General features: G+C 36.6%; 2 protein-coding genes across 3 annotated transcripts; both read left to right on the top strand.

Annotated features, from left to right (window-relative positions):
- The first annotated feature begins 347 nt into the window (after window positions 1–347).
- Window positions 348–5,134, top strand: LOC106180356 (uncharacterized). 2 transcript variants are annotated; one of them, XM_013564323.2, is made up of 3 exons: window positions 348–820; window positions 2,362–2,490; window positions 3,583–5,134. In XM_013564323.2, exon 3 carries the CDS (start codon window positions 3,589–3,591, stop codon window positions 5,056–5,058), a length of 1,470 nt encoding a protein of 489 aa, XP_013419777.1. In that variant the 5' UTR covers window positions 348–820; window positions 2,362–2,490; window positions 3,583–3,588; the 3' UTR covers window positions 5,059–5,134. The 2 variants fall into 2 exon arrangements, with proteins under 2 accessions (XP_013419777.1, XP_013419778.1); XM_013564324.2 differs by lacking the exon at window positions 348–820 and adding an exon at window positions 1,151–1,304.
- Window positions 5,135–12,634: 7,500 nt separating this feature from the next.
- Window positions 12,635–26,161, top strand: LOC106180359 (uncharacterized). The gene is made up of 3 exons (XM_013564328.2): window positions 12,635–17,073; window positions 17,341–17,504; window positions 24,269–26,161. The coding sequence occupies exons 1-3, from the start codon at window positions 16,811–16,813 to the stop codon at window positions 24,607–24,609; spliced, it is 768 nt and encodes a 255-aa protein (XP_013419782.2). The 5' UTR covers window positions 12,635–16,810; the 3' UTR covers window positions 24,610–26,161.
- Window positions 26,162–26,656: the final 495 nt, after the last annotated feature.

Raw genomic sequence — 26,656 nt, 5'->3', positions numbered from 1 at the left:
AACGCTCCCTTAGAGGGCTGTCACAGAGCGGCTCGGGGCCGTGACTCGGCGTGAGGGACACGTGGGTCTAATAAAGAAATTATATATTCAAAGGTAATTACTACAATGAGAACCCCTTTGTTGTAAGCCTTATCTTTCCCATTGAATTTACTGAAATTGGCTTGGGAAAGAGCCTAATTACCACATTACTTGGTGCTTATTAAGTTTAATGAGATATTAAGGAACCAGGAGTGTGAGAAAATCCAGATGATGTCCCTACACCTTCTCATTTTGTATTAGATGGCACAGAGCTCTGATAGATCTCTTGTAAGCATACAAATACAGTTTGTTCCTTTTATTCTAATGATATGGACTTGTATAATATAAGGCCCTGTCAACATTAACTCTCCGAAATAGCGTAATGCTGGAACAGTGTCCTGCACTGTTTTCACTAAAATGGGTGTTGGATTAAGCCGATGTGTTGTGTGACAGCTAAACGCTGGGAACGTGAATTACCCCTCGTATGAGCCCCGCCCGCTTATTGTGGAGCCTGCTATATTGATAAATGACGTAAGTGTTCAGTGAAAATAAAACGGTTGCTTTCCCGGGGTCAGCCTGAAAACGTTTTTCTCAATACGGTGTTAAACGCGGCACAGTTCGCGCCAGCCAATGACACCCGACAAAGAGCAAGGGAAAGGCCGACGGCCAATTTCGTCACGCCCTGATACCTCAACGCTCAGGTGATAATCAACAGTTAACACCTCTACCGTGTTGTGAACAGCGGCCTTGTGGTACTCAAGACAGACAGAGGAAATGGGGACCCTTCTCTCGACCGATGAAGGTAAGTTTTCTTGTCACAAATACCCATGGACATTATATCGTATACTGTAGCTGATGATAGTGCGTTAAACGGCTATATGGAACTTATGAACTTATAAGCTTACCATAGGGATTTATTGTAACATTCTAGCTTAGTTTCACATATTAGTCAGGTGTATGTACATTCTAGTAAAAACTAGCATTTGGTGGTGTGTGTTGGGTCATAGTGGCCTAGTAGGCCTAGTTGACTTTCTACCCAGTGCCAAACACGTACTCGAAAATATCGATTCTCAATATAAAGGTATGTAAGGTGTATAAATACTCTCTGTTCGCCCCACCTGGTGCCCTGTACACAGAACAGTGGGGACAAAGGCTTACTCATACATGCAGGTAGACAAACTGGGTATGCGCCTCTATAGTCTTTGAATAGTGTACGGTGAGGATTTCTATGTAGACCAATATATATCCTTTTCTAGCTTCGGCAGTACGTTTTGCTGGGGGATAAGGTGAGAAACAAGTAGTATATTATCTGTTAAAACGAGAAACCATTTCCTGAGATAGCGAAAGACTAATATTAATGGCATAGCAAAAGGCATCATATCTTGTAAAATATCTTTTCGCTTTCTAACTATCGTTTAAATTACCAGTTCTTTTCATGTGCTGGGTATAAATCACTGTTTCTATACGACTTGGGGCAAAATTAATTTAAGTATCCACCGATATGATCTTAGAAGCACCTAAAGCATATCAGACTCAGTTTCAACCCTTTGTATAAATGGCTCTAATATCCAAACTGTTTTTCGTGATGAGGGTGGAGGGGGGTGACGGGGAGTTGTAATTACACAAAAAAAAAATATATATAAAAGTTTGATAGAAAATCGAAGGAAAAAACTTTCGTCGGTGCTTTTAATTCGTATTGTCATACGTAACTGAATGTATAATTATAAACCGTGAGTGCATCTTTTTGATATTCTGGATAAAATTTTAGGCGTGATCACATATGATAAGAACAGTGAAAAATAGGATAGTTGTAAAAGTTAGCTTTAAATCGTCCTTCTGTTGTCTCCATTACTTTGGTGGCGTCTCTGTTAGGCAGTTAATTTATTTGGATTCCACTTTTTTTGGCTGGCAGATTTATATGCTACACGCACAGTCACTGGGCACTGACTGTGTTGAACAAGCCTAAAATACTGTTATGATTAGGTAATGCCCAACACATTTAATGCAGCGACTGATGTTTTCATGCCATACATGTATGTATTAAATTATGCGAATGTCAGTGTTATTTTATATCAATGTAAAATTAAGGTTTTGTTGGACGTTTATCTGCCCGATATATACCTGGCTTTGCGTGTATGGTAAAAATGATAGTCTTTAATTGTCGAGAGAAAAAAATGAGATCACCAATCCCTCTTGTTGACCAGAAACTTTCGAAATATGAGTATCGTGGTGGGAGCAAAACGTGTCACAAAGTAATTCATACACGTCCTTCTCAGATTATGAAATATAAATTACGCAACTCCTTTGTTTGTCCTTGAATGATGAATTCATTTTTTGTTCTAGGGTAAGAAAACGACCTGAGGGATGGTGCTGGCGACATGAACTCTAGGTGTATCACGCGACTAATGGCTTTGTCTGCTGTCGTTTCGGACCAGGGGTGGTATTAAATGCCTGCGAAGGCTTAATTGAAAGGTAGGAACAGTACCGAATGTCTCGACTCAACAAAATCTGATAAAGTATTAAACATTATCATCAATTATCTATTTCTGTCCTTGCTGCACTTGGATAAGTACAGTAGTGCAGGTTTTTCTGTACTGAAGTCATTACACTTTATTTGCACTCTCTTGGCGTAAATCTGTAGGAATAAAACCAGCGAAAGATTTATTGAAGAAAAATAGTTCGAAAAGAGGAAATTTAGTATTATTGCCCAGTAATGGAATGACTGTCAATCATTTAAGAATTAAAACAACATATTAAACTGATTAAAATATGTTTGGTCCTCGCATACACTTCTTATCATCAAAAGCTTGATTTTCTAGTCAAAAGTTTTTTCAAAGCGAAATCTGTGTTTGTGATCCGATATTTTTCAATATTTTGCGTTGAAACCCCCATCAAATATACAAACATTAAAAAAAAATCTAATATCACACATCTGAACTGCACATGTCCAGAAACTTTGTTAGTCTTCTTCCATAAGCCTAAAGGTATAGCTGGTATGGTGAACGAGAAAAATTACTTTTTTACTTTGAAATCGCGGCTATTACGCCATCTACAAAAAGACTAAACATCTTAATAAATCAAATGCATTATTATATTTTATTGGCCATTGGTGATCATTCGTTGCAACGGCAATTTTGTGACAACTTGTGATGGTTCATGTACATAAGTATCTCCCCCCCCCCCTTAAAAGTCCCCATTAAAGTCTAGCCTGAATTAATCTTGAAACGAGATCAGCTGTGTGCACTGAATTAGTTCAGCTATCGTGTGATAACTTTGATATTTAAAAATGAACTCAGTCAGACAGACGGCATATCCTATCTTTAAGACATAAAGATAGGACATGTGATCTAGGCTTATAGTCACATTTATTCTAAGAAAACGGTGGGTTTTTTTCTTTTTGGAGAAATATTTCCGTGGTTAACAATTGTCGTTCTTTGTTTTCTTGTCACGTCTTAAAATTTTTTTGAAGTTTTGTGAACAGTTTTTTTTTCGAAACGGACAATTGAAAATAACAAGCAATAACATTTGATTTGTATGAAAGTAATCATCCTTTGCTTTTTGCAGAAAGCCATGGACCTAAGCAATTTACTTCGAGCCTTCAAAATTCGCCAGACACGACGGTTTGGCATTTTTCTGCTTTGTCTCTTGGGCGTTGTGGTGCTACTAATGAGAAACGATGCTGGACGAGACTTTCAGGCTCTGGAAACGGGAACCGAGCCGCGTTTGCGACGGCTGCAATCAGACAAATACTCAGACACTGTGAATACCAGTGACGATGTCAAAAGACGCCAGTCAAGAGATTCCGACTCTTCGCGAAATCCAACTATCGAAGCAAAAGATCGGTTCTCTATGACATATGAAATGGACGGTATTGTATTTCTTGGGAATGTGTCTTCCCTTACCTTCCGCACGAACGTTACGTCCTCGCTGGTGTATTCGTTTTCCCCTGGCGTTGAAAAACGAGTTGCACAAATGTTTCCCGATCCGCCTCACCAAAATGTATTCTTTGCCAATAGCCCCGCCATCACGTGGTACAACGGTGAGCTGGTAGCCATATTGCGCATCTGGCTAGACAAAGAGAAATACGAAGACAAGAAAAATTACCCCTATAACAGCTTTCAGGACAATTATTTTTATGTCCAGAAATTTGACCAAAATTTAAAACCTATCACAAATGGCTCTCTAATGGGCATTCCGGCACCAAAGAACTTCTGGATCGGTGATGGACCTATAGAACCGAGACTGTTCAAAGTAGGGAGTGATGTTTTCGTGTCTCTGAACACGGGGATATTTTTCCAGAACGGCGATGTTTTGGATTATACACTGATGTGGGATTATGTGAGAGAAAAAGTTATCGTACCTCAGATAACAAATGGTGGAGTAAAACCCCGACCAATGGACAAGGGTATCCCTCGAGATAAACACTGGGCGGCCTACAATGACCATGGGACATTATATTTTGTTCACAATTTAGATCCTCTACGAATCATGATGTGCTCAAGACAAATGGTGTGCTCTTTTGTCCACTTTGAAGACCCGAGTTATCAGTTTCAAGATCTCGGTAACCATTTGCGAGGAGGCACTCCATTCGAGTTGTACAGCTACCCGTACTATATATCCGTCGCACACTGTACTCTGTTCAAAAAGCGGGTGGACAATCTGACGCGTAGATATTATACGACTCACATAATTGTGCTTCATGCGGAACAAAGGCGTGTAGTCTATGTAAGTGATAATATCAGAATCCATCAGGACATCATGAAAAGTGTTCCTATTGTACGTTATAAGTACATAGAAGATCCCTTCATATTTCCCGTCGGTCTGATCGTCGAGGGCGATGACACTCTGTATATCGGGGTGCATATAAACGACTACAGCAGTGTACTTTTGAGATTAAGAGGCTTGAAAGGAATAATGCAAAATGTGATTGCTTCCGACAAATCTCACCAATCGCAACGAGGGCCGAACACGGGAGCCCTTCACGAGTATGTTCGCAGAGCGGCTAAACGTGCAACTGGCGCCAACTTTCATACTGTATGAGACTGATTGCTGTTTTTTTCTGGTCATTCTTCAATTTGCTTCCATTTTTCTGGTAATACATTTTTGGAAAACCCAATGGTGTGAGTTTTTATATGGGATCGAGTTGTCAAAAAGTTGTTCACATGTGGGCCTATTTGAAAAATAATGCTTGTCCCAAATATGTTCAAGGCCCTGTAAAAAGAATGGTATAGGGTTACATGTTCCTCCTAACTTGATGAAATCATCCATGTTTATGAAGTACATACACGTTTCTTAATTATCCTAATCCCGTCCTATCCATGATAATCTTGTTGGCTACTGGGGGCCTACACTGAAATAGATACAAACAAATATGTAAGTACAAAGACATTTGTACTATTCACTATTTCAGACAACACAGTTGCTCATGGTTGAGTCCATGTATAACAATACATCTACTTAGAGGATAACGTAACATGATTCGGAACTGTCACCAAAGGTTGCAAGGGCCAAGTAATAGAACCGTAACTGATAATCACTTTACAAAAATTGTTAAGAAATAAGTGAAGTATAAGCATGCCACTGCAGACACACTAAATTATCGAGGGTTTACTCCAAGACAAAGTAAAACGTGTGCTTAGTCCCCTTTCCCTACTTTCAATGACCGTCGGCGTGACCTATGCTTAACTAATTTTCACTAGGTTTCTTGATAATCTGAAGAAAAAAACGAAAACATCCCCCTTTATGAGACATATCTAACACGCATTATATAGAATTAGAAGTCACTTAGCACAGAATCAAAGGTAAGGAATTATTTTTCCACCTCTTGCAATACGGGAGTCAGATAATACATTAAACAAAAAAACTATTCTACTCAATCCGGAGATACCATTAGATGTAATGGTATGAAAGCTTTGCTCTATCTTCACTGAAGTGCCTGTTTCACCAATAGAGGAAACTTCTCGCGAGTTGTACATTTCAACAACTGTGATAGAAGCATGGATCTTGGTCAGATTGTCCAAACTTTGAAGCAAGCATTTAAAATGTCGAGACCTAAGATTCAGAAATGCAAAAAATAAAAATAAATAAATAATGAATAAAATAAAATTAAATTAAATTAAATTAAATTAAATTAAATTAAATTAAAAAATAAATAAAGAAACAAATAAATTGGAGTCCAGACAGACGTACATGCGTCCTTTCTTCGTTTACGGGTATACACGTAGCTGTAGAGAAAGTGTATGGAGTTTTTATCTTGATAAACTTTAAAATATCTCTATTTGGTATTTACCTGCCAAAATGAATATTCCTCGGGGGAAAAGCAATTTTTCCTACTCACGAACAATTGTGCGATTCATCCATGCACTTGGACATCCACATGACATGTACAGCGTGTCTTTATTTGTACATCAAACCATTAATGTATATGCCCCTACTACATATCATTGTGTAAAGCCATGCAGACGGCTACCCTCTTCCAGGCCCGTCGAAAATATGTGTAGGCCTACTCTTCTGAGATTGACCATATTTAGCCAGAGACATTATCTGTGAATATGTAGTGAAAAATCAATCTGTGGTCTTGGTAGAGGGAAACAGATGACTCCCCTAAAATAAAAGTCAGATGTCAGTCTTTATTTTTCGCTGCTTTTTACGGGTTCGGTGCAATCGGTAGCGGTTATAAAACAAAGTTATAAAACAAAGGGTTTATTAAACTCGCCTTGCAATATATAAAACGTGTATTGAATACCTATACAAAATATTGTATTCAAATGAAGTTTGTTTTAATCAATTAAATAAACGTTTGAAATGATTATTAAAAAAAATAATGATAAAGATAACGTGCGTCATTATTTTAAAGGGTAAAAGTCCATGAATAGACACAGGTCATTAAAACGCGCATTATGTATGGTTTAAAGTGTTTTTGTTGTTTCGTCAGACATTAAGGTAAAACAACCGTTATGATTCCTGGTGTCCTTTTCAATGATACGGGTATTCTTGAAAGATTATGTAATCTATGTTTATGTAATTTGATCTCATTAAACATTTTTTTACACAAGTAAGTACGCCGAGATTCCGAGGTGGGCAATTCGGTGCTGTTCAGTGTGAGTTCAGGGAAAATAATGCGGAAAGCTCTTATTATGTCTTCTTCAACTAAAATTTCCACAAAAATTGACATCATCATTCGTGCCAAGTAAGAAAACTACACAGAGATTTGTTTGTTCGAGATTTAGCCAACCAAGGCCACTTTTTTATATGACCCACAAATGAATTGTCTCGAAAAATTACTTCGACATTATAAATTATTGCCCGTTTATTAAGGGATATATTAAGGGATAAAATATATATATACGTGTCACATGTTAAATAAGACTCCATATCCTGAATAGTGAGTCAGCATGTAATGAGTCAGCATAAGTTATCATTTACAAAAATCTCGAGCTTTTTCGTTTGGTGGGCTGCAAAGAGGTCACCTTTGGGTATTCTCTAAGGAATAAGAGTGCCCCGTAGTAATTCCAGCGTGCCATATCTGGCAGGCTTTGACTGGGTTCCCACAGATTTAGATCGATCCATCTGGATCGACCTAACTCCCTGGGGGTTCACGCTAAATTGCTGTCAGCTTCTGGGAGCCGAGCGCGCACAAAAGTTAATTACCCCCTTACAGCTTTTAGTAGGCGGGACAGACATTTAAGCGGTTAGCTAACAGCAATCTAGTGAGACTCCCCAGGGGGATAGATCGATCTAAATATCTGTGGGAATGGTCTCTTAGATAAGATTTTTATTTTTATCATTTTTATCGACAGCATGCTGATACTTTTTTAAGAGGAATGAACAAACTTGTTGGCTTTCTCAAGTGACAGCAAATCAACTTCAGCCTAGATAACGTTGGAAATGAGATGCCCGTACGGTGCACGTCTACTGCCCATAATACTCTTTTCGTACGGCGTCTGAGCGGAGGTAACGGTGGCCGTGCGAAATCGCACGGAATCGTACGGATTTAAGGCCATGTAATGTAGACATACCCGGCGAAGCCCGTAGCTCCTTACGATTTCAAAAAGAAATCGTACGGACAATTTCATCGCACGGCGCCCGTGTAAATGAAATCTAGGTTTTACTATACTTGCTACGACTTGGTCATGGCATTGCTGATAATTGTCAAGGAAAAAAGCCACAGAGTCACATACAGTATATACCTCATTTGAGGATTAAGTATGTAAAAGACCATTCCCAGACCCATTCCCAGACCCAATTTAGCAAGGGACCCCGTGGAGATGGACCGATCCTGTTAGATCGATCTAGGGATGGGAACCCAGTCTTAGATGTTTTCGTCCAAAATGCCACTATGATTATAAGAATGCTTTTAGATCAGAAGTGCTGCTCTCTGTGTTTTAAGTTAGTGTGTGTGAGTGCGTGTGAGTGTATACATGTGCGTGCATCTTCGTCTTTTTAGTCTTTGTGTACTATATATATATAGTACACAAAGACTAAAAAGACGAAGATTGGTTTCACAGCCTGATATCATTGATGGATAAGCCATCTTTACTATGTCTACTATCGTTTTGCGTGTAGATTCACGGAAACCTTGCTTTGTCTAGACAATGATTACTAGTATTATGCAAGATTTTGGTTGCGCGCATGAAGACCACAGCTTGCGCCACATTTAAATCCCAGTGTGTGGCGTTTGATCCCCACTTATGTGGACTCGAGTATACTGCAATTGCTATTTGAAGTATTTGATTTCCGAGAAAAAACAATGGGGCGTTTAGACAAGAGTGTTGCCCATGATGACTAAATATATGCCAAAGGCATCGAGGACGTTTGACATATTGAGACTCATTTATTACAAAGTAGAACTTGGCGCGGCGTTGTTTACTCACAAAATCAGGCATTTTTTAATGATAAACTTTTCTCTCATTTGCTAAGATCCAGTTTTTGAACTATCGTTCTTTCCAACGTCTGGGATTTGTCCATTGTTTCTGAACGGAATTTCTTTTTTTATCTCACCTACTTCTGTTCAGTTATTTGATTAGTTTCTTACGAGAGTCTTTCACCTAGCAATAATCATTTTGACGTCAAAGATCGCAATGTCAGCAGGCCACGAGTACAATCAAAACGGCGGTGTAAAACACTTGTTCTTCCAACAGACAACACCTGATAGACTTAAGTTAGATATGAGACAACATATTAGATAACAAAAGTGATAATTTCATATCCCTTCAAAGGTTGTGCTAGACCTCTGCATCCAACCTACAATATTAGGTCCCACTATTTGGTAGATATTGTTGTATTGACAAAATAGATCAGTTGTAAAACCACGTTAATTGTCTTGTACAACTAGTTTGTGTTTTCCGTGAGTTTTTTTGTTTGACCCGAAAGAAAGAATACTGTTGTAATGGAATTGTGAAGATCTCTAAATCGAAGTAAAGTTGAATACTGGTGATATATGGAATTGTGAAGATCTCGGAGTAAAGGTCATTGTAACAATGGAGCACGTTGCAAATTGGGATGGGTTGCTATGTCTACTTTGCTCATGAAATTTCTTTCAGTGGAACTTGTTTGTAGTACTTTTGCAGTTGTTTTTTGCTTGTAAGTGCAAAATACACTAAAAAGACATCAAAAACAGGGCGTCGAGATTTTGACTTGATCTATTCTTGGCCACTCTGTGTTATATAATCGCAAACGCTTGCAAACTCAGTATGTCTTCGCAATGTGTTTCTGAGAAACAATTTCTATCGCCCACGTTGAAAGCTTGATTGTCATCAATAAGTCCGAGGTGGGTGGCCAAGTATTTTCATTACTCTGGAATTCTACTTGCCATTGACATTTCATCTCTTCTGCTTGGTTTCCGAGAATACTAGCAAGAGGGTTCATTGCCCTACATACCGTTTATTATTAAGCATTGCTTATATTGTGTGTCGGTTGTTAAAGAAAGTTTGTAAATGATGATTGTTGAATTTGTGTTTATTTTCTGAAAAAGATACTAAACAGCGACTTGTTTTTGAAAAAAAAAGGAAGACGTAGCCGGAGTAACTCGATACACAAGCTTTTCTTGTCTAGCACTTGTGAACTACTTGGAGTACATGTAACATGGTAAATTCACTTGTTGTCTTGTTGTCCTACATAATTGCACAACAGTTATACAACTAGATTTTTTATGCTTCAGATATATGTGGACACGATTCAACGTCAATTCCTTGAAATTCTATCTCCTGGGGGTGCGTTTAATCTTCAAATTTCTCTTACAAGCGATGCAAAGGGGAGACCAGGGCTATTTGCCCCAATTAGACTTTTATGGCTTTGTAGAGCCAACTGGGAATGAGTAAGAGCAAACAAAACCGGTTTAAAGCAAACGCCATGAAATTTAGCTACATATGCAACGTCATTATTTTGCAAATATATGCCAGATGGCTCACAATTTGACAAAAAACGCAAGTTGGCACCAGAGACTTGGCAAGTTGGCACTCCATACTTAAATGCAGTTGGTATCCCATGTAAACACCATGAAATACATTTTACACATTTTTATTTGCTGAATAAGTAGATCAAATAAAGCAGATATATTGAGGTTTCTATACGTTACCTTGTATGTGTTGCAAAAACCCAAATATCCATTTATTAAACTTGTTTTTTATTTAAGAATCAACTAATAATGGTATAAGGCAGGTTTCAATGAATGACAATAACCAATTAGCTTTCGTTTAAAAAGAAACTAACAAATTCAATCTTAAACTGGTATTTATTTAACAAACCATTTACTTTGTTTTAACAATGGTCTATAACTCTTTTGCGCTCAGAGGATTGTGGTCTACATGAAGGTCCAACTAGCTACGGGTGCACATTTTTTTTAAAAGGATTGCAGCCTTTTTTGGTGATAGAATGAACTACATTTTTGTGAAACTTGAAGCAATTAGCTTTAGTTTGATGCCCTATACATATACTATATTCGATCAAAAGCCTACGAAAATAGATTTAAAAATCTCTTTAACAAAGTTACTTTTAGCTGTAGAAATCTTTCATTTAGACTCATCCCTTGTTAAACTTTTTTTACGACCGAGGCTTTCTTGGCATTATTGGATACTGTCATTTTACAAAATGATGTGATCATTTTTTTTTACCTCGTAGTTACTTTTCATAAATTGACGAGGAGCCAACTTACCCCGGGGTCCAACTAGCCCCGGTCTCCCCTACTCTATCTATGGCAATGATCAAAGCTTCGGGGATTTAATAACCACCTACTTTGTCCTTCCCTTGCAGGTCCCTCCTTCCCACCTTGCTGTAAACGGTTGTCATTCTGGTGTCCACTTAGGCATTTTTTCTCTAATACGACCGCAAAGGGTGTCCATCTGGAAATGGCCCCCCGGTCACCGGACCCGATCTCTCCGCTTCTTCCCAGTGAATGAAAAAGGCCGCAAGAGCCTCCCACTCTCTTCATAGAGGCAATGAAGGGCGGTCGAACCACCATCGCATTATTGAAACCGGCACTGCAATCTCTGCCGGGTACAATGAAATATACATTCACCTTATTTCAGGTGATTGGATATAAATGGGCAAAGTATCACCCGAAGAGTCTTTTTATCGCTACCGTGTATTATCATTGGCCCCAGAGAATGCAGGGATAGTTCTTATTTCGTTACCCCGAGTTAAGTTTGGGTGGAAGCATAACGCAAGGAGACGGGAAGAAGTATGAATTAGACTACCCATTAAATGCCGATATATTTTGAATAAAGGAGACGAGTGGTTGATGCAAAAAAAAAAAAAAAAAAAATGGATCGCGTTATCAATGCATTACCACTATGTAGACTTCACCTTCGTCATTCTTTACGGGAAAGAAGCCAAACTCGTTTTCTTAGCAAAGGGGGACTGAACGGAATTCCATTTCTGTGCCTGGATTTAATGAATCACCTTGCATTGAGCCATTTTTGGTGACCCCAGGCAGTTTAAATGTTTAAATACGCCATATTTGAGTCATATAATGCGTAGTACACCCAAACCCAATATAGAAGAGATGCATTTCACATGCTGAAGTGTCAAAAAATAAAATTGAATGAAATCAAAGTTGTTTTCAATTTTTTTAAAAATAAATGTTTATAGATAAAAAATCCACGACTGTCTCATTTTTAATTGAATTTTTAATTTCTATCATGTCTTTACATTATAAAAAGAGACCTTAATGGTAACGTATGTTCCGGTTAATGTATGTTCCTGTATATTTAATTTTAATTTCATATCATCATTTTTTTACAACGTTATACTTGTAGGGGATATATCAAAGAACAAAACCAGTGATGATTAAATTTTCAAAGTGAGTAAAGCATTTCCACAGCTGGGCGTTTTGTATTTGTGACAGTAACGTATGTACCCTTTTTGGGGATAGACAATGAATTATTTTTTATTATTCATGGTCCCAGGACAGTGAAACTTTGATACAAAGTTCTTCATGTTGGACCCTAAAATAATCAAACATAGTTTGCAATCTGTGTTCTTAATATTTTTAAGAGCATGCCCGTGACCTTATTTGAACCTCTATATTAGGTTTGAGGAGTAGTGACTAAGTTCGCATTTCCCAGATCCGTCTTCCGTGCAAAAGATTCCAGTGAGTTTAAAATGCATTTTCAATCGAAAATAAAGAAATTAGAATATTATCCGTTGGTTCTCCTTTTTACAAAACGCGGTAGTTATTTCTTTCCAGTATTTCTTTCCAGGTTTCACACATCCTTAACTATCCAAAGAAAAAGATGCTGAAGTGAAATATAACTCATAATTCCCCAGTTTCCACATTTTAAGAAGCTGAGGAACCCAGAGATTTTATTTCAAATTGAGTTGTACATGGAGCTAGATTGGAATGTTAGGCCTATATTGCATATCTAACCTGTAAAGCTCATCCGAGCGGAGCGATGGTAAGAAATTTTTATGTCAAACAGGTACTGGAGAGGCATATTTTTCTTCCAAATAATTCTTTTAAGAATTACGTATTAAAATAACGTTTACATTTTGTTGGTTTGCTAGTGTGGGCGACGGAAGTAATAAGCGAATGGCATTTCTACTTCAAGACAAACTTGTAGGTTTTTCTCACATTTCGTGTTTTATGCATCCTTTTCATTATTCAACAATTAATCTACCAACTTTAAAAAAATATTCTGCCCTTTAAAAATTAATTAAAAAATGTCTGACGCAAATCCTCCTGAAAACATATTTTTCTTTGTAAACGTCACACAATATTAGCATCTTGCATCTGTCAATCATATATGTATCACACAGCAACATGTAATAAGAAGATATGCCATGATATGCCATAATAATAATAATAATAATAATAATAATAATAATAATAATAATAACTTATTATGGTGCAGTAACTAGGATCTTTGCAGACTATTAGATAAAAAAATATATCGACTTAAATATAGTTGCATGCTACTTGATCTTAATTTCCAGTAACACGGAGCTACTTACAAATGATTAAATATAATATAATATAATATAATATAATATAATATAATATAATATTTCATTAGGTCTATTCTTCTATGGCACATTCACCCTTCTGGCGAATGGTGTAGCCTAACTTGCCAAAGACGTGAAGGAAGACTTTCACTATGTCTTACTGATCTGACTTATGTTGGCAAGGCCAGGAAATATCTAAATTTGGTGGATATCGGATTCATGCGTGACTAGCGTGTCTGCAAGATACAGCACGTCTGGTTTTGTTAGTTCTGGGCTGTCAGATACACTATCCCCATTTCTTATTAGCAGTCTTATTATGCTCTTAATAAGCTTGGTTTGGAAGAAGACGGCAAATGCTTTTAAGCAGGACAACGAGGACAACGTTTCAAACAAGCCCATGTCGTGTCTGTAGCACTCTACTAAAACAAACACAGAGCTGTCTAAAATACCAACCAATTTTTTGTACTTTTTGTGCAACATTACCAATATGCAATTTAAGGGGAAAAATCAATGTAGAAAGAACGATTTTATAGATCATGTTATCAGTTTCCTAACTTTGACCATGACCTTGACCATGATATCTTTATGCTGTTTAATACACAAGGTTTAAAGGTTTTAAGAACAATAATGATTTGAGCTGGGAGGGGCCCATCTCGTAATCCAATGAATCATGTGAAAATGCAAGCCAGAGACTATACTATCGAAACTATCAAGGGTTTCTACAGTAGTACTGAACTCATATTCTTCCACATATCTGTTATTAGCCTTGCCAATGGCACCCCGGTTTTACAAAACAAAAAAGTGACAAAATCGAAAAAAATCAGAAACGACCATGTAAAATCATATACCCTAATATCTAGTAGGCCTATGATGAAGCACTTAGCAATTCAAACAGTGGAGCGCTTGCATGCAGAAGAGATGGGCTATCGGAATCAAATTTCCACAGTATGTTCAAAGATCATACATGTTAAACCAACCAACTATTACCAGTTAAATTAAAAGGTCCTATTCACTACGCCAGCCTCAAAAATATAGAGACCCAAAATTGAGAACTGTCAGATCTTCAAAGACATTCATGGAAACTAAATACTTTAAAGAATTATCTGACTTTTAGTATGATTTTAAATTATCTTCAATTTACCAAATATTATTTTGATTCATTTTAATACTCTGTTATTGTCATTTAATTTCGTTTGATTTTATTTATTGCATTAAAGTTTTGTATTAATTTGTATGATATATTGTACAATCCAGCGACTTTCAGTTGCGAATACACATTATTATATAACAATAAAAAGACATTTTTCCTATGAGAATTGCAATCAAAACCATTTTTCATCTGTTTTTTTCGTATCTAAACGTATCCAACGTGATCCATTTTTTCGCACAAACCTGCTCAAGAACATAATTAGATAATTTTCCAAACGTTACATGTAATTCTTTGGTTCAAGGAGAAGCATTACGGATAAATTGTAATTTTGCTTCAGGAAAAATTCACCTGTTGTTGAAGTGAAAATTGCTGAAGTTTTGAGGATAAACGTCATTAAACAATGTTTCTTTAAAGTTCTTTATGGGCATCCCCTTTGATTTCTAGTTTCAAATTTCATCTTATCATATGCAATCTCAGACCTCACCGAATTAACTTCTTATGTTCTCAAAATACTTTTTGAACCATAATGTAAAAATAACATTTCATATAATCGTAGTTTGCCATGCAACCTCTGCATCCAATGAATGGCATCCTTCCTTTACGTCCCTCATTGACTATTTATACATATAATTAACCAACTTGTTAAGTAAATGCCTTATATCTTAAGACTTGATAACCAGCGCACCAAGGACCTAGTCAATTTGCTAGCAACCTGTTGTGAAAAGTCGATGTTTCCTACGCATCCAGTTGTTTGTGAATGTCTGGCGTTTACGGTCTCCTGCAGTCGCTATTCAACGTATCTATTCTCAGGGTTTCCCGCAAGCATGCTAATAGTTTTTAAGTCACCGTCTTTCAAATTTGACCGGAGGGCAATATTGGCGGGTGTCTCCCATCTCGGAAATCTTGCGGCTACCTACGGCTCTCAAACGTTCCCTAATGACCACTTGATGCAGCCAATTTCTTAAAAGAACCTAAGATCTAGATTTGCAAGTAATCCACAGGTATAATGACGGTACGTGATGAAATATCCTTCGATCTTTGAGACAAAGCAATTTTCCTTAACAGTAACTATCATTATCCCCCGCCACACTCTTTTCAGATTAAGTGAGTGGGGACCCAATTTGTTTTCCACGTTTGTTTGAAAGAAAGTCATGCATTTCACAGGCTTTTAGCTGGATCCTTCTCAGGTATAATTGCCACCTGAGAGTTATTTATTATCTGTTTGAAAAAATTTGTGGAGGTAGGTTTGGACCAAGCTACGCAACACTTGTTTAATAATGTTGCAGTCAAAAACGGTGTGTGCTGCGGTTGCCGCTTCAACAACAACATCGAGGTAAGTGAATGACTTTTTGTTCTAAAACTGCGCCTTTTACGACAAACCATTTGGGTGAAAAAAGGAAAGATCTTGGCAATGTCATCGACCAACGGAAAAAAAAACGGGCAAACAAACAAACCATAATCTACTTAAGAGGGACTTATGAATCCTTGCAAGTAACGTGACGTCAGAACGAAGTTTAAGAATAGATATTTTAAATACCATAGACAAAAAAAGAAAGGAAAAAAACAAGTAAACCGAAGTTTAAAAAGAGTAGAATCCTTGTGAATATTTTGCTTCAGTGCTAAGTTTAAGAATTGTGCTTTAATATCCTGCATGTTGGAACAAAGCTCTTATTTTGCATTACTATGTATAGCTACTTAAGCATTATCATCCCACATTATCAATCACCCTACTTCCCTGCTTCATGTAGTTTGGATAGGAAACGCATTGGACATTGAACGATGAGTTAGCCAAATAATAACCAGAAAGCTAATTCGGACATGTTGGCATGTTTCATAGTGGAGACAGGATAATTCTTGATTTTGTTGGGCATTTTGTTAACATAACAGTATCAGCTGCATAGGTGTGCTGAAGATTGTGTATTTAAGATATATATGTACTTGCTACGTAAATTTGGTTAATCAGTAGGCGATGGTCGTCATTATTGGTGATTCATAAAAAAGTAAAAAGCATGAACGTTGGATCGTAACTGAAATTTAAAAGCAATTTAGACAACACGACTTTCTGGCACTATTGCTATTTATTATGTTGTTTTTTTTAATGAAATGGCGATTGCTTAAATTTGCGTCATTAGTACTGTTTAGTTGATTGAAAAGTTATCGATTTTCAAATGCATAAAGGTCTGACAATGGGGACAATGGAAAATGAAAATACGCACATATGCATGGCAGGGAGGAAGTGACGTATTCAAAGATATTAGGTGTGTATATAAATTTCACACGTGCTCGTGGTCTGGGTATTTCAATTCGAAAGTTTCACGAAAGAGGTTGTGTGGCAAAGGAGAAGCAACGACCACACGCTCACGCAATACAGAGAAAATGGCCAGATGCCGCATGTGCTTTTTGATACTTAGTAGGAAGGTTGTCTGCTTTATCTCCAACTGTATACGCTCAAAACAACACAACAGGTGAGATTGACAACGTGTCGGCGGCGTCCTATCTCAAATTAAACCAACCACTTCTTCCTGGAGAGCTTCATCGGGCAATGAAAGAAAATGTGCTGTTTTAGTCTTTAGAGGGGTATAGAAATGTAATATGGAAGAGGATCACATAAGTCGTGACTTATAAAATCGCAGTGAGCTAAATTGTAACGTTTATTGCACCATGAAAAAAACAAGTAAGTAGGGTTTTGCTTATAATTGCCATTCATTTTCATTTTTATAATCTTATTTCAGAATGTACAAGTCTTACTCGCTCATCATAGGCACAGTAATAGTCCTCTCATTATGCCATGCAGCTCTGTCAGAAAACCTTTGTGGTAAATCATTAGCAGATACTCTGGACTTGGTGTGCTTCGGAAGAGGTTTTAACTACAATCCGTCAGCTGGGAAGAGGTTAGGTAAGGAACATACTTTTTGTAGCCTTTAATTGGACACGAGTGCCGTTCTTAAATTAGCATCAAGGTGTGTTTACAGCCGAGTTGGGTCCACCTTCCTCTCTACGACCCATCTCTGTCGGATGGATTGGGCCTGTTTGACAAAAGATCAAAGAATTTTTCACATTTTACACCAATGTTTTACTTTACTTTATGTCCTATTACATTAAGTGAAACGTTGCGCCTGCTTATGACTAGAAAAACATGACTTATGTTTCATAAGAATACTTTACTTAAGTGAACAACTATGGATTTATCTTAAACAAAGGTAGAATTTTGGACCAATTTTCGACCTAAAGCGTCTTTATGAGACAGGTGTGACAGGAATAGTAGTCCTAGGAATGAAATTCTGGGGTCCCATATGATGAGTACAGGTAAGGACAGGTTGTAGTATTGGGGTTAGTACATGGAACCAATGTCACCTGTACAAAATAATGGGGAGTGGATTACGGTTCCTAGCGGACTACCATTCCTGTCAATCATCTTCAACGTACTCGTCGGAATGTCTTGCATTTGGAGCCATTTTGAACGAACAGCACCCCGATAGGTGAAATAAAACGAACAGTTCTACTTTCGACAATGTTCTCCAAATAATGTTTAGCCAGCTGCAGCTTTTATTACCCTTACAATAAGTTCAGAATTCTTACAGTAAGTTAAGTAAAGGTAAAAGTAAATGTATTCCTTTCCTATTACTTTGATTAGCATCTCTTAGTACCCAGCAAAATAAACCCGAAAGTTTGAAATAAGATGCACGATACAGAAGCAAAACCATGGTTTTCTCTTTTCAGCGAAAACCATACCAATTACTTGTTTACGTGTGACAAAAAGGTTGCGATACTACATACCTGTCACCTTTAACAGCAATGAAAGGTTTCGAAAAAACCTTACCAACAGCGTAAAAAACACAAAATTTGTAATTAAGAAGCTGGCAAAGATTGCCATTCATTTCCGAACTTATCCTTACGCTGTCATTACTTTGAGGACATGGGGCGATCAGTTATAGTTCCATTTGCGGTTTTCTTAGGCTAACGATGATCGCGTGCGGTATAGGTTAAGGTAACGTCTAAGGACATCGTAAAGCGACATAGGATTCCAATGACTATTAATCAAGACACGGCCCTACTACCACTTCCTTAATTCGAGTGCAGCTGATAGAAAGCAATTCAGGAAATTGCCTCCTCGGGATAAGGCTGCAAATAGCGGCAGGATTTCCACGCACTGTATCTCTTTGCCAATTAAAATAAGATTATATAAGTTTCCGTGATTCGTATGAGGGGTTCGTATTGGCCACAGGGCGCTGCCTTGACGATCCAAATGCCATTATCGCCTGATACCATTCTAAAAGATTTCCGTGAGTGATGGCGTTGATGTGGTAAATCGAGATCAAAATGCCATTCGAGGAAGTATTGGTTTTGTCTCCATACTCGAATTGCTTATATTTAGAAACAGTTTTATGCAACTGTGAAAAAGCTTTGTTATTACGTCTTGTCCACTGCACAAGAAAATTACTGAAATCCTTCCTTCCTACTGTGTGCATAATTATTGATATGCGATGGTGTGGAAAGTACGGGAGCATAATATAACAGTAATAAAATGTAATCGTGCTTCTTGAAATCAGTCCTATTCTAGATTCAGGAGAAATGGGTGGAGATAAAACTCGAGACGCATAATCTAAAGGATCGATGATCTGCTATCTTCTCCTGAACATTTTAGACCTCTGAATGGGCTTTGAAATGTACATTATACCAGCTTTGAAACGTAAATTCCAGGTAACCATATACTTTGATGGTTAAAACTCTTAATGGTGATAATGCTCATATAGATAAATCGTAATCATCTCAGGGACGGTTATAATCAATGAACTTGCTTTGAACTGCTTTGAAGGGGAAAAAGTTAACTTTAGAATTAAGACATGTTGCTCTTTTTGCTTTACGCGATTTAATTATTATATAAAAAGAATGAGAAAGGTTTTATAGAAGAAAATCATAAATGGTCGAGTCGCGACAGTGCAAAAACAGACAGGGAAAATCGTCAACTTTTATTGAAAAATTCAACTTTGTTTCAATCGATTTTGTGACAAATTGGTTAATTATCGCATTATTTATGTTACTGTAAAAAGTGTCGATAACAAATATTGAAGGTGCCATTAAACCACATTCCAAATTATCCACCAAGTTCTGAGAACGTGCCACCGGGTTGACAAGCTAGAGGCTGAAAACCACTTCAGAGATTGTTGCTTATATAAGATACTTGGAATACTGTTGCTTATATAAAATACTTTGAATACTGTAATTGCACATTTTGTCATCTTGTTTTCTTCTTCGTGTTGAAGCATTTGAAAGAAAACTTTTCTTCGATAGTTCGGGAAATAAAGACGTGTTTAATAGGTAAAAAGTACCACCATGCCAAGAAATGTTCTACAATGATTGCACGGCGTCTCCTGAACCATGCTTCTTTCGTGGCGTGTTACCTACACTGTAATAAGAATTACAACTAGCAACGTATTGCACATGTCATGTCAACGGCAATAATCAAAACGTGCAGACAAAACACATTAAGAGAAGCTTATACTGACGCCTTTGGTTAAATTGGATGTCTTATCTCATAACGATTTTGATCACCGACTATTTTGGCTCTATTTGTCTTAAGTCTACATTTATATTTTGGTTGAAGCTTGAAACTGCTGTATTTGATATCTAAACCTTTAACTATAAGGACAGCGGGAGTGTCTAGGACAATTTACACCCGAATCTGTCTATCTATGGGCGATAATAAGAATAGGGTTTAATCACCTATCGTGGGATTTGAAAAAATAATCGACCGTTATTTAGAGAAAATCATACTTGCTTAGCGTTTTGTTTGCCTGATTTTTTGGGACATTGTTACTGGGACACACAGGACAAATAATTTCACATTAATGTGTTCTGGGAATTGCCTCTAGACTATACTCTGTTATACTGTTTTGAACTTATGTGAACCCGCCTTTCTCTATTACTCTATAAAAAATCTCGGCTCTGTAATTATGAAAAGCTAATCATAAGCAGAAATGTTGAATAAGTAGGATATTTAGGATTTGGCAGTGAAGAGGTAATTTTCAGATATTGAAAATTATCTAAAATTTAAGGCAAAAGAAGTATTTTCTCTGTATGAAACTCAGAGTTAAATCCGTGTTGTCTAAAGAGAAGTTTACGTACATAATTGTTTACAGGACAAATTTATCTTTTTGTCGGTTTAAGCTGACAATGGCATTTCTTGGAAGCAGAAAAGTAGGTAATTACTGGAAAAATCAAATTACTTACTGGAAATTATTGAGAAATTGGTTTTAAATGAATATTTGTCATTATTTCTTAGTCATCATTCATGGAATTTTACAGATGTTTTCAAGACAATCGTGAGCATTTAACAGTGAACGTGATACCTGCAACAACAACAACAACAACAACAACAACAACTAATAATAATAATAATAATAATAATAATAATAATAATAAACGAGCTTGACCAAAACATTAGGGCCGACCACAGGTATGGGCCTGAGGTCCAAATATTTGGAATGCACTTAGAATTCCGTGATTTTAATTCCGGCAGCATTTTGCTCGTAAATGTGACTTGAGTTTCAAGGGTTTTAGACAGATCATCAAGATGGCTTGGACTGAGCATATCCTTCAGAAACAACATGCCCAACTAATGATTTCTTTATAAAAAATATACAAATTTGAAGCTCATACCGAGCTTTACAAATCGTTTTTGCTAAGGCTGGAAGTAAATGAACTACATGGTCACGTGGTTGGGTGACGTCACACAAGCCACAGGGGAGAGAGCATGTGTGTTAAGGATATTGTCAACCTTCTCCCAAAACTCCTTATTTACTGTCTTACATACATTCTTTTGGGTAAAAGATAAATCTTCAGTGTTTAGTGACTAAATTAATTGACATTTAAACATATGTCATAATGACGTCATAATTGCGATTTTGGGGTAAAATGAAAAAAATAGGTTTCTCAATTTCATCTTTTACATAACCACCCGCGATCACCGTTTCAGTGCCTATTTAATGACACCATTTAGTACTCCAAAACCCTGTAAGCAATTTTTCTTAAAAGTCGTCGTTCAGATTTTATCGTTTATAAAGCAAAATAATGTGTCTGTTTGCCGAAAACCTGTAATCAGGGGCTAATAACTCCATAACAAAAGGATTTAAACCAAAACGATGGTACGGGAATGTAGCTTATACACTCGTGGTCAACTCTGCCAATTTTGGTAATAAAATCTTGTTCAGGGATAAAGTTACGCCCCATACTGATTGCTATACTACCTCTAAATAGAAAGGTGTTAAATTGATTAAAGTTGCCTATGCTTATACATTGCAAGGAGAAATATAAGCGCTGATATTTTATATTTTTGATTTTTTTAATTTTAAATCAGCACAAAGATAGATGCATTATTGAATATTTAGATGCTGTAAAAGCCTCGATTTCGGTATGTGGATGATAATAAAGGGTTTCAATATCCTTAAGCTATCTACCTGAGCTGTCATTATCAACCTTTTTTCTAGTAATTGATTGTTTTTATAGTGTTTATAGGATGATTATCGATTTAAACATATTTCTAGTGTATAGATCGAGTGCCGATTCTCTAAAATTCGAAAACTGAAAAGCTTAAGTTTACTCTACCTATTATCCTTTAAAGTTACATATAAAGCGAGAATAGTTTCCCAGTAACGCATATAAACCACTTCTAATAGTTTCTTATACAACTAAAGAAAGTTGATCTACCAAGTCATTTACCAAATTAATGCTTTGTTCAGTCAAAAATAGCTTTAAAACTGCACTTTCTTCAAATTTCTGGTAGAAAATTGGCCTATTTATCCATCCCTCCATTTCGTAAAAGTACGCAATGGTTAGGTATACTACTGTATTTGAAACTATACGGAGGCATTTTGTCTAGCTTTGTTGCAAAAATTTGACTTCAAATGTATCTCTAAGTAAATTTCGTGCAGAGAGAAAACAGATTCGAAACCCTTTGACTAAAGATTGATTATGAAAACCATTATAAATGGGTGAGGCATGAGCATAAAGACACTGGTGGGCGATCCGTACAACATAAATGAAAAAACGATCACGCAAAAGCTGTTATAACTAATCAGTCAAGAAAAGAAATTGAAGAAACGTGTTGACAGATAATCCCTAGACACGTACTCTGCCCACGATGACCGCTAGACACGTACACTCGACCTCTCCAATAACAAACTGTTTGCGTCATGAAATGCAAAAAGTTCAAATGATAACGGATACCCTCAAGTTAAAAAACGTCATAAAATGCAAGAAGTTCAAATGATAACGGATACCCTCAAGTTACAAAACAAAACTAAGAACCAAATTTGTCGATGCATTTAGTAAAAAAAGTATTATGAACGATGTAAAATATATAATGTGTGTATTTTGTTAACCGACGACAACATGCATGTAAACAGCATGGCATTGGTAGCAAATGACAATATACAGTCCTACGATATATAACCAATCATAATAATGTTAGTACAAAGTGCGATCTTATTTTCAAGGTCTGATAAAACTCAGTATCTTCCTCTGACGTAGAGGCCGAACATAATGAACCACTATGTAATCTGTGGGTTTTTTAGCAATCAGAAGAAAGGAAATATCATCGATCAGACGAACAACAACATGGCGGATTACAGCGCCATTTTATCTTGGGGGACATTGACATTCAGTTTTTGAATTATATACTAAAACGATAACTGACTTTCGCTTTCGGTCAATGCGTTGTTTTGCAGACTACAGACAGAGTCAATTACTATACAATGTTGAAAACACATCACACAAAAGGCATGGGAATCGTGGAGGATGGGATAGGGAGTTAACCCCCTCCCCCACACACAATAAAATTACTTCCTACAAGGTGTTTGCCACAGACCTGCTTTGTAATGTGCTATCTTTCGCCAGTTTGAGCTTATGTCAACCCTCTTATTTTGTTCTCTTCACTTATCCATCCTCGATGCGTGGAATATAATATGTATAATGCTGATCAAATTTTTTTTTAAAAAATCGCTTCATACCGACAAAAAAATAACTGCTGTATTTAATACAGTCCAGGAATCTGGTGAAATGGAAAATGACACAGTAATTATGTACCATTACGCGACAAGGAAATAAGTAATAAGAATACTTATAACGCCCTAGCCTAATCACGTCTCAATTGTTATCGAATCTCATCTTATTTCGCTTATTTAAATCGTCATTATTGGCTGATGTCTCGTGTCAGACAAGTCTGTAAAATACCATGGTATTCTTATGAGTGAGATCTGAAAATAGGCTAATCTACCTAGCCGACGTCCGTAGCGATTTTGTGTGGTCATACGAAGTCTCATAAGTGGAATAACTGAACATATCAAACATGTCAGATTAGATTTTGAGTGGAAAGCGAAAAACAATTCCTTTGAGAATGTTTGTGACACTGAATTTTCATCAATGCATCTGCAACGTTGCCCAAAACTTGGGGTACCGGAGAGGTCTCAAAACGACACGAGAACAAAGCGACATTTTATATACGACGAAGGAGAATTGTCTGTAAAATACCCATCATTATTTGGGACTTGATGATTTTTTACAGTAATGCTCCAGTCTCTCAAATGATGAACAAAATACAGAATTCACTTTTTAGCGGGAAACGTATACAAAACTTTAAAAAACATATTGTTCTCATTTCAGCTCCCATGTTTTTGTCGAAGAGAGCTGCACTGCCGTTTTTGATCTCCAAGCGCCATGATACCGATTTGGCCAGTAGCACGGCAACAAATCTCTCAAACCCAGATGGACTTCAGCCCAGGCGAAAAAGGGGCATTGTAGAGGAATGCTGCAAGAAATCGTGCTCCTGGTCAGTTTTAGAAAGCTATTGTGCGTCAGCTGGAAGTGCTGGCCCAGGCTCGGTCAATCATAATAATGGAGACCAGGAGACTTTTGCGAGTGACTTGGGCAAACTTGTCGACATGTTAACATCCTCACTGGAGATGCTGCATCCAAGAGGACAGAAACGCAACAACGCTCACTAATAGAATAGGTCACTTTTCCTACCACGATTATTGTTTCCCGAAATTCAATTTCTTAGCTAATTTAATTCCAGTCCAATACCATCAGCTTACAATTTTTAAGTAAGATTGCTGGCAACATTTCCGCGATATATAATTTTTTTTCTATTCTTAGTATCAATAAAGCGATTATGAAATATTGTCTAGACGACAGGATGATTCCATCCCGTGATAATTGTTGACATAATTATGTTTATTTGCATAATTTGACTTGCAGTAATAAGCCCAAAATCTATTAGCGGTGATATTTTGTCGTGGGAGGTATGGATAATTGCCATACGTTAAGTTGTTGGATATTCTCTCTTTTGTATTTCATTTATTTATCATTTTTTTCTGCTGTAGTTGCGCCGATTGTTTTAGAGCCACTTACAAAGATCTCCTTAAACGTAGCATTAGAAAACAAAAGCCGTGACGGAACAACAGAGCAACCGGCTGCCCTTTAGGTGGATACCGGCGTAAGCTTGTTCACTTACATGATGTGCTTTGTAATCACCTTGACATCTTCAACATCCAACACCCCCCCCCCCCCCCCCAATTTTTTTTTTTTTTTTTTGACATAAGATCATACGAACAACAACATAGTTGTTTGCTTCCGTGTTGATTTTGATGATTTTCCTTGGGGCATATGTGAAAAGACTATGTGACATTGGCTGTAATCATTATTCATTTAGAAGATGAAGATCAATAACCACCACGCTTTTTAAGTGAAGAAGGTGAATCGTTGGTGGGATTGTCCATCAAAAGAGACATTTGGTGGCAATCTGAAAGTTTCGTGCCATTCTTGCTTTTATAAGCACCTCTTTCAAGGACCAAATAATGATTATGGAGTTGGCAATGTATATGTATTTTTCCTTTGCTTTGTCAAAATTTTATCTTTACTCATGAAATATTCAGATGAAAAAAATAAAATGGTTAAATCTAAATCGAGCCATGTAAAATTGGTAAGGTTTTAATCTAGCCAAAGGATAAAGGAGTACTGTGATTTCGCTTACCCATAGACCATTATCATGCTTAAATTGTTTTTGCGCTTCTTCGGCAATTGACAACATGCCCAAGGCGATAACTTGAATCTAATTGTACACGATATTAAGACCTTGTTTGTCTGGATCTACACCTGTTATTACAGCTTTTCTTTATTATCTATCGTTTTTTTTTTCTTTTGGAATGTCTATAAAATTGCAAATCAACATTTACTCTGTATTAATATTATGTAAAGAAAATTGAAACAAGGGCAAAATTAGCCTACTTATATAGTACTATATTTTCTTAGATTTAAAATATGACATATATTTAATGTAATGGAGAAATTAATGAGAACACAGACAAATGGACCTGTAATAATAGCAGTGTATTGTTATTGTATTGTTAAGATTTAAATTACCACCTAACGCTTTATTCTATGTTTTAATGTAAAGGTAACGTTGTCTTATTGTCGAGGCAATATCAAACTATAGATTCAGATATACCTTAAAAGATCTATTTTAATAAAAATGACGAAGAATAAAGGAAAAATACCCAAAAAGACCTCTTTGTTCTTTTTTTATTCGGAAGCATATTTAATTATTTTTATTGATTACCGTCTGTCTGCTGAAGAGATTTCACCACCGTGGAGTGACTGTGGCAAACCACTACTTAAATCAATATACCGACCCAAATTACAAAGCACCGTGCAATTTTCCCATATATATATATATATATATGGGGAAATTGCACGGTGCTTTGTAATTTGGGTCGGTTTATAGATTTAAGTAGTATATATATATATATATATTTATTTTATTATATATATATATATATATATATATATATATATATATATATATATATATATATATATATATATATATATATATATATATATATATATGTCGCTAAATTAATCTGTTAAAGACTAATAATAAATGGTCTTACACATAAAGATGTAACACTGGCCTCCATTCATTTCTTACAAAAGATGTTTCGGTGCTTCAGTGCTGTCGTACTAATTACATGGGCAAAGAATAAAGCCAAT

Source organism: Lingula anatina, chromosome 1 (assembly GCF_051362555.1).
Source record: "Lingula anatina isolate TDL-2025a chromosome 1, LinAna3.0, whole genome shotgun sequence".
Taxonomy (NCBI): Eukaryota; Metazoa; Brachiopoda; class Lingulata; order Lingulida; family Lingulidae; genus Lingula; species Lingula anatina.
Note: the sequence above shows the minus strand (reverse complement) of the source record. Positions and strands in the feature narration are given on the sequence as shown.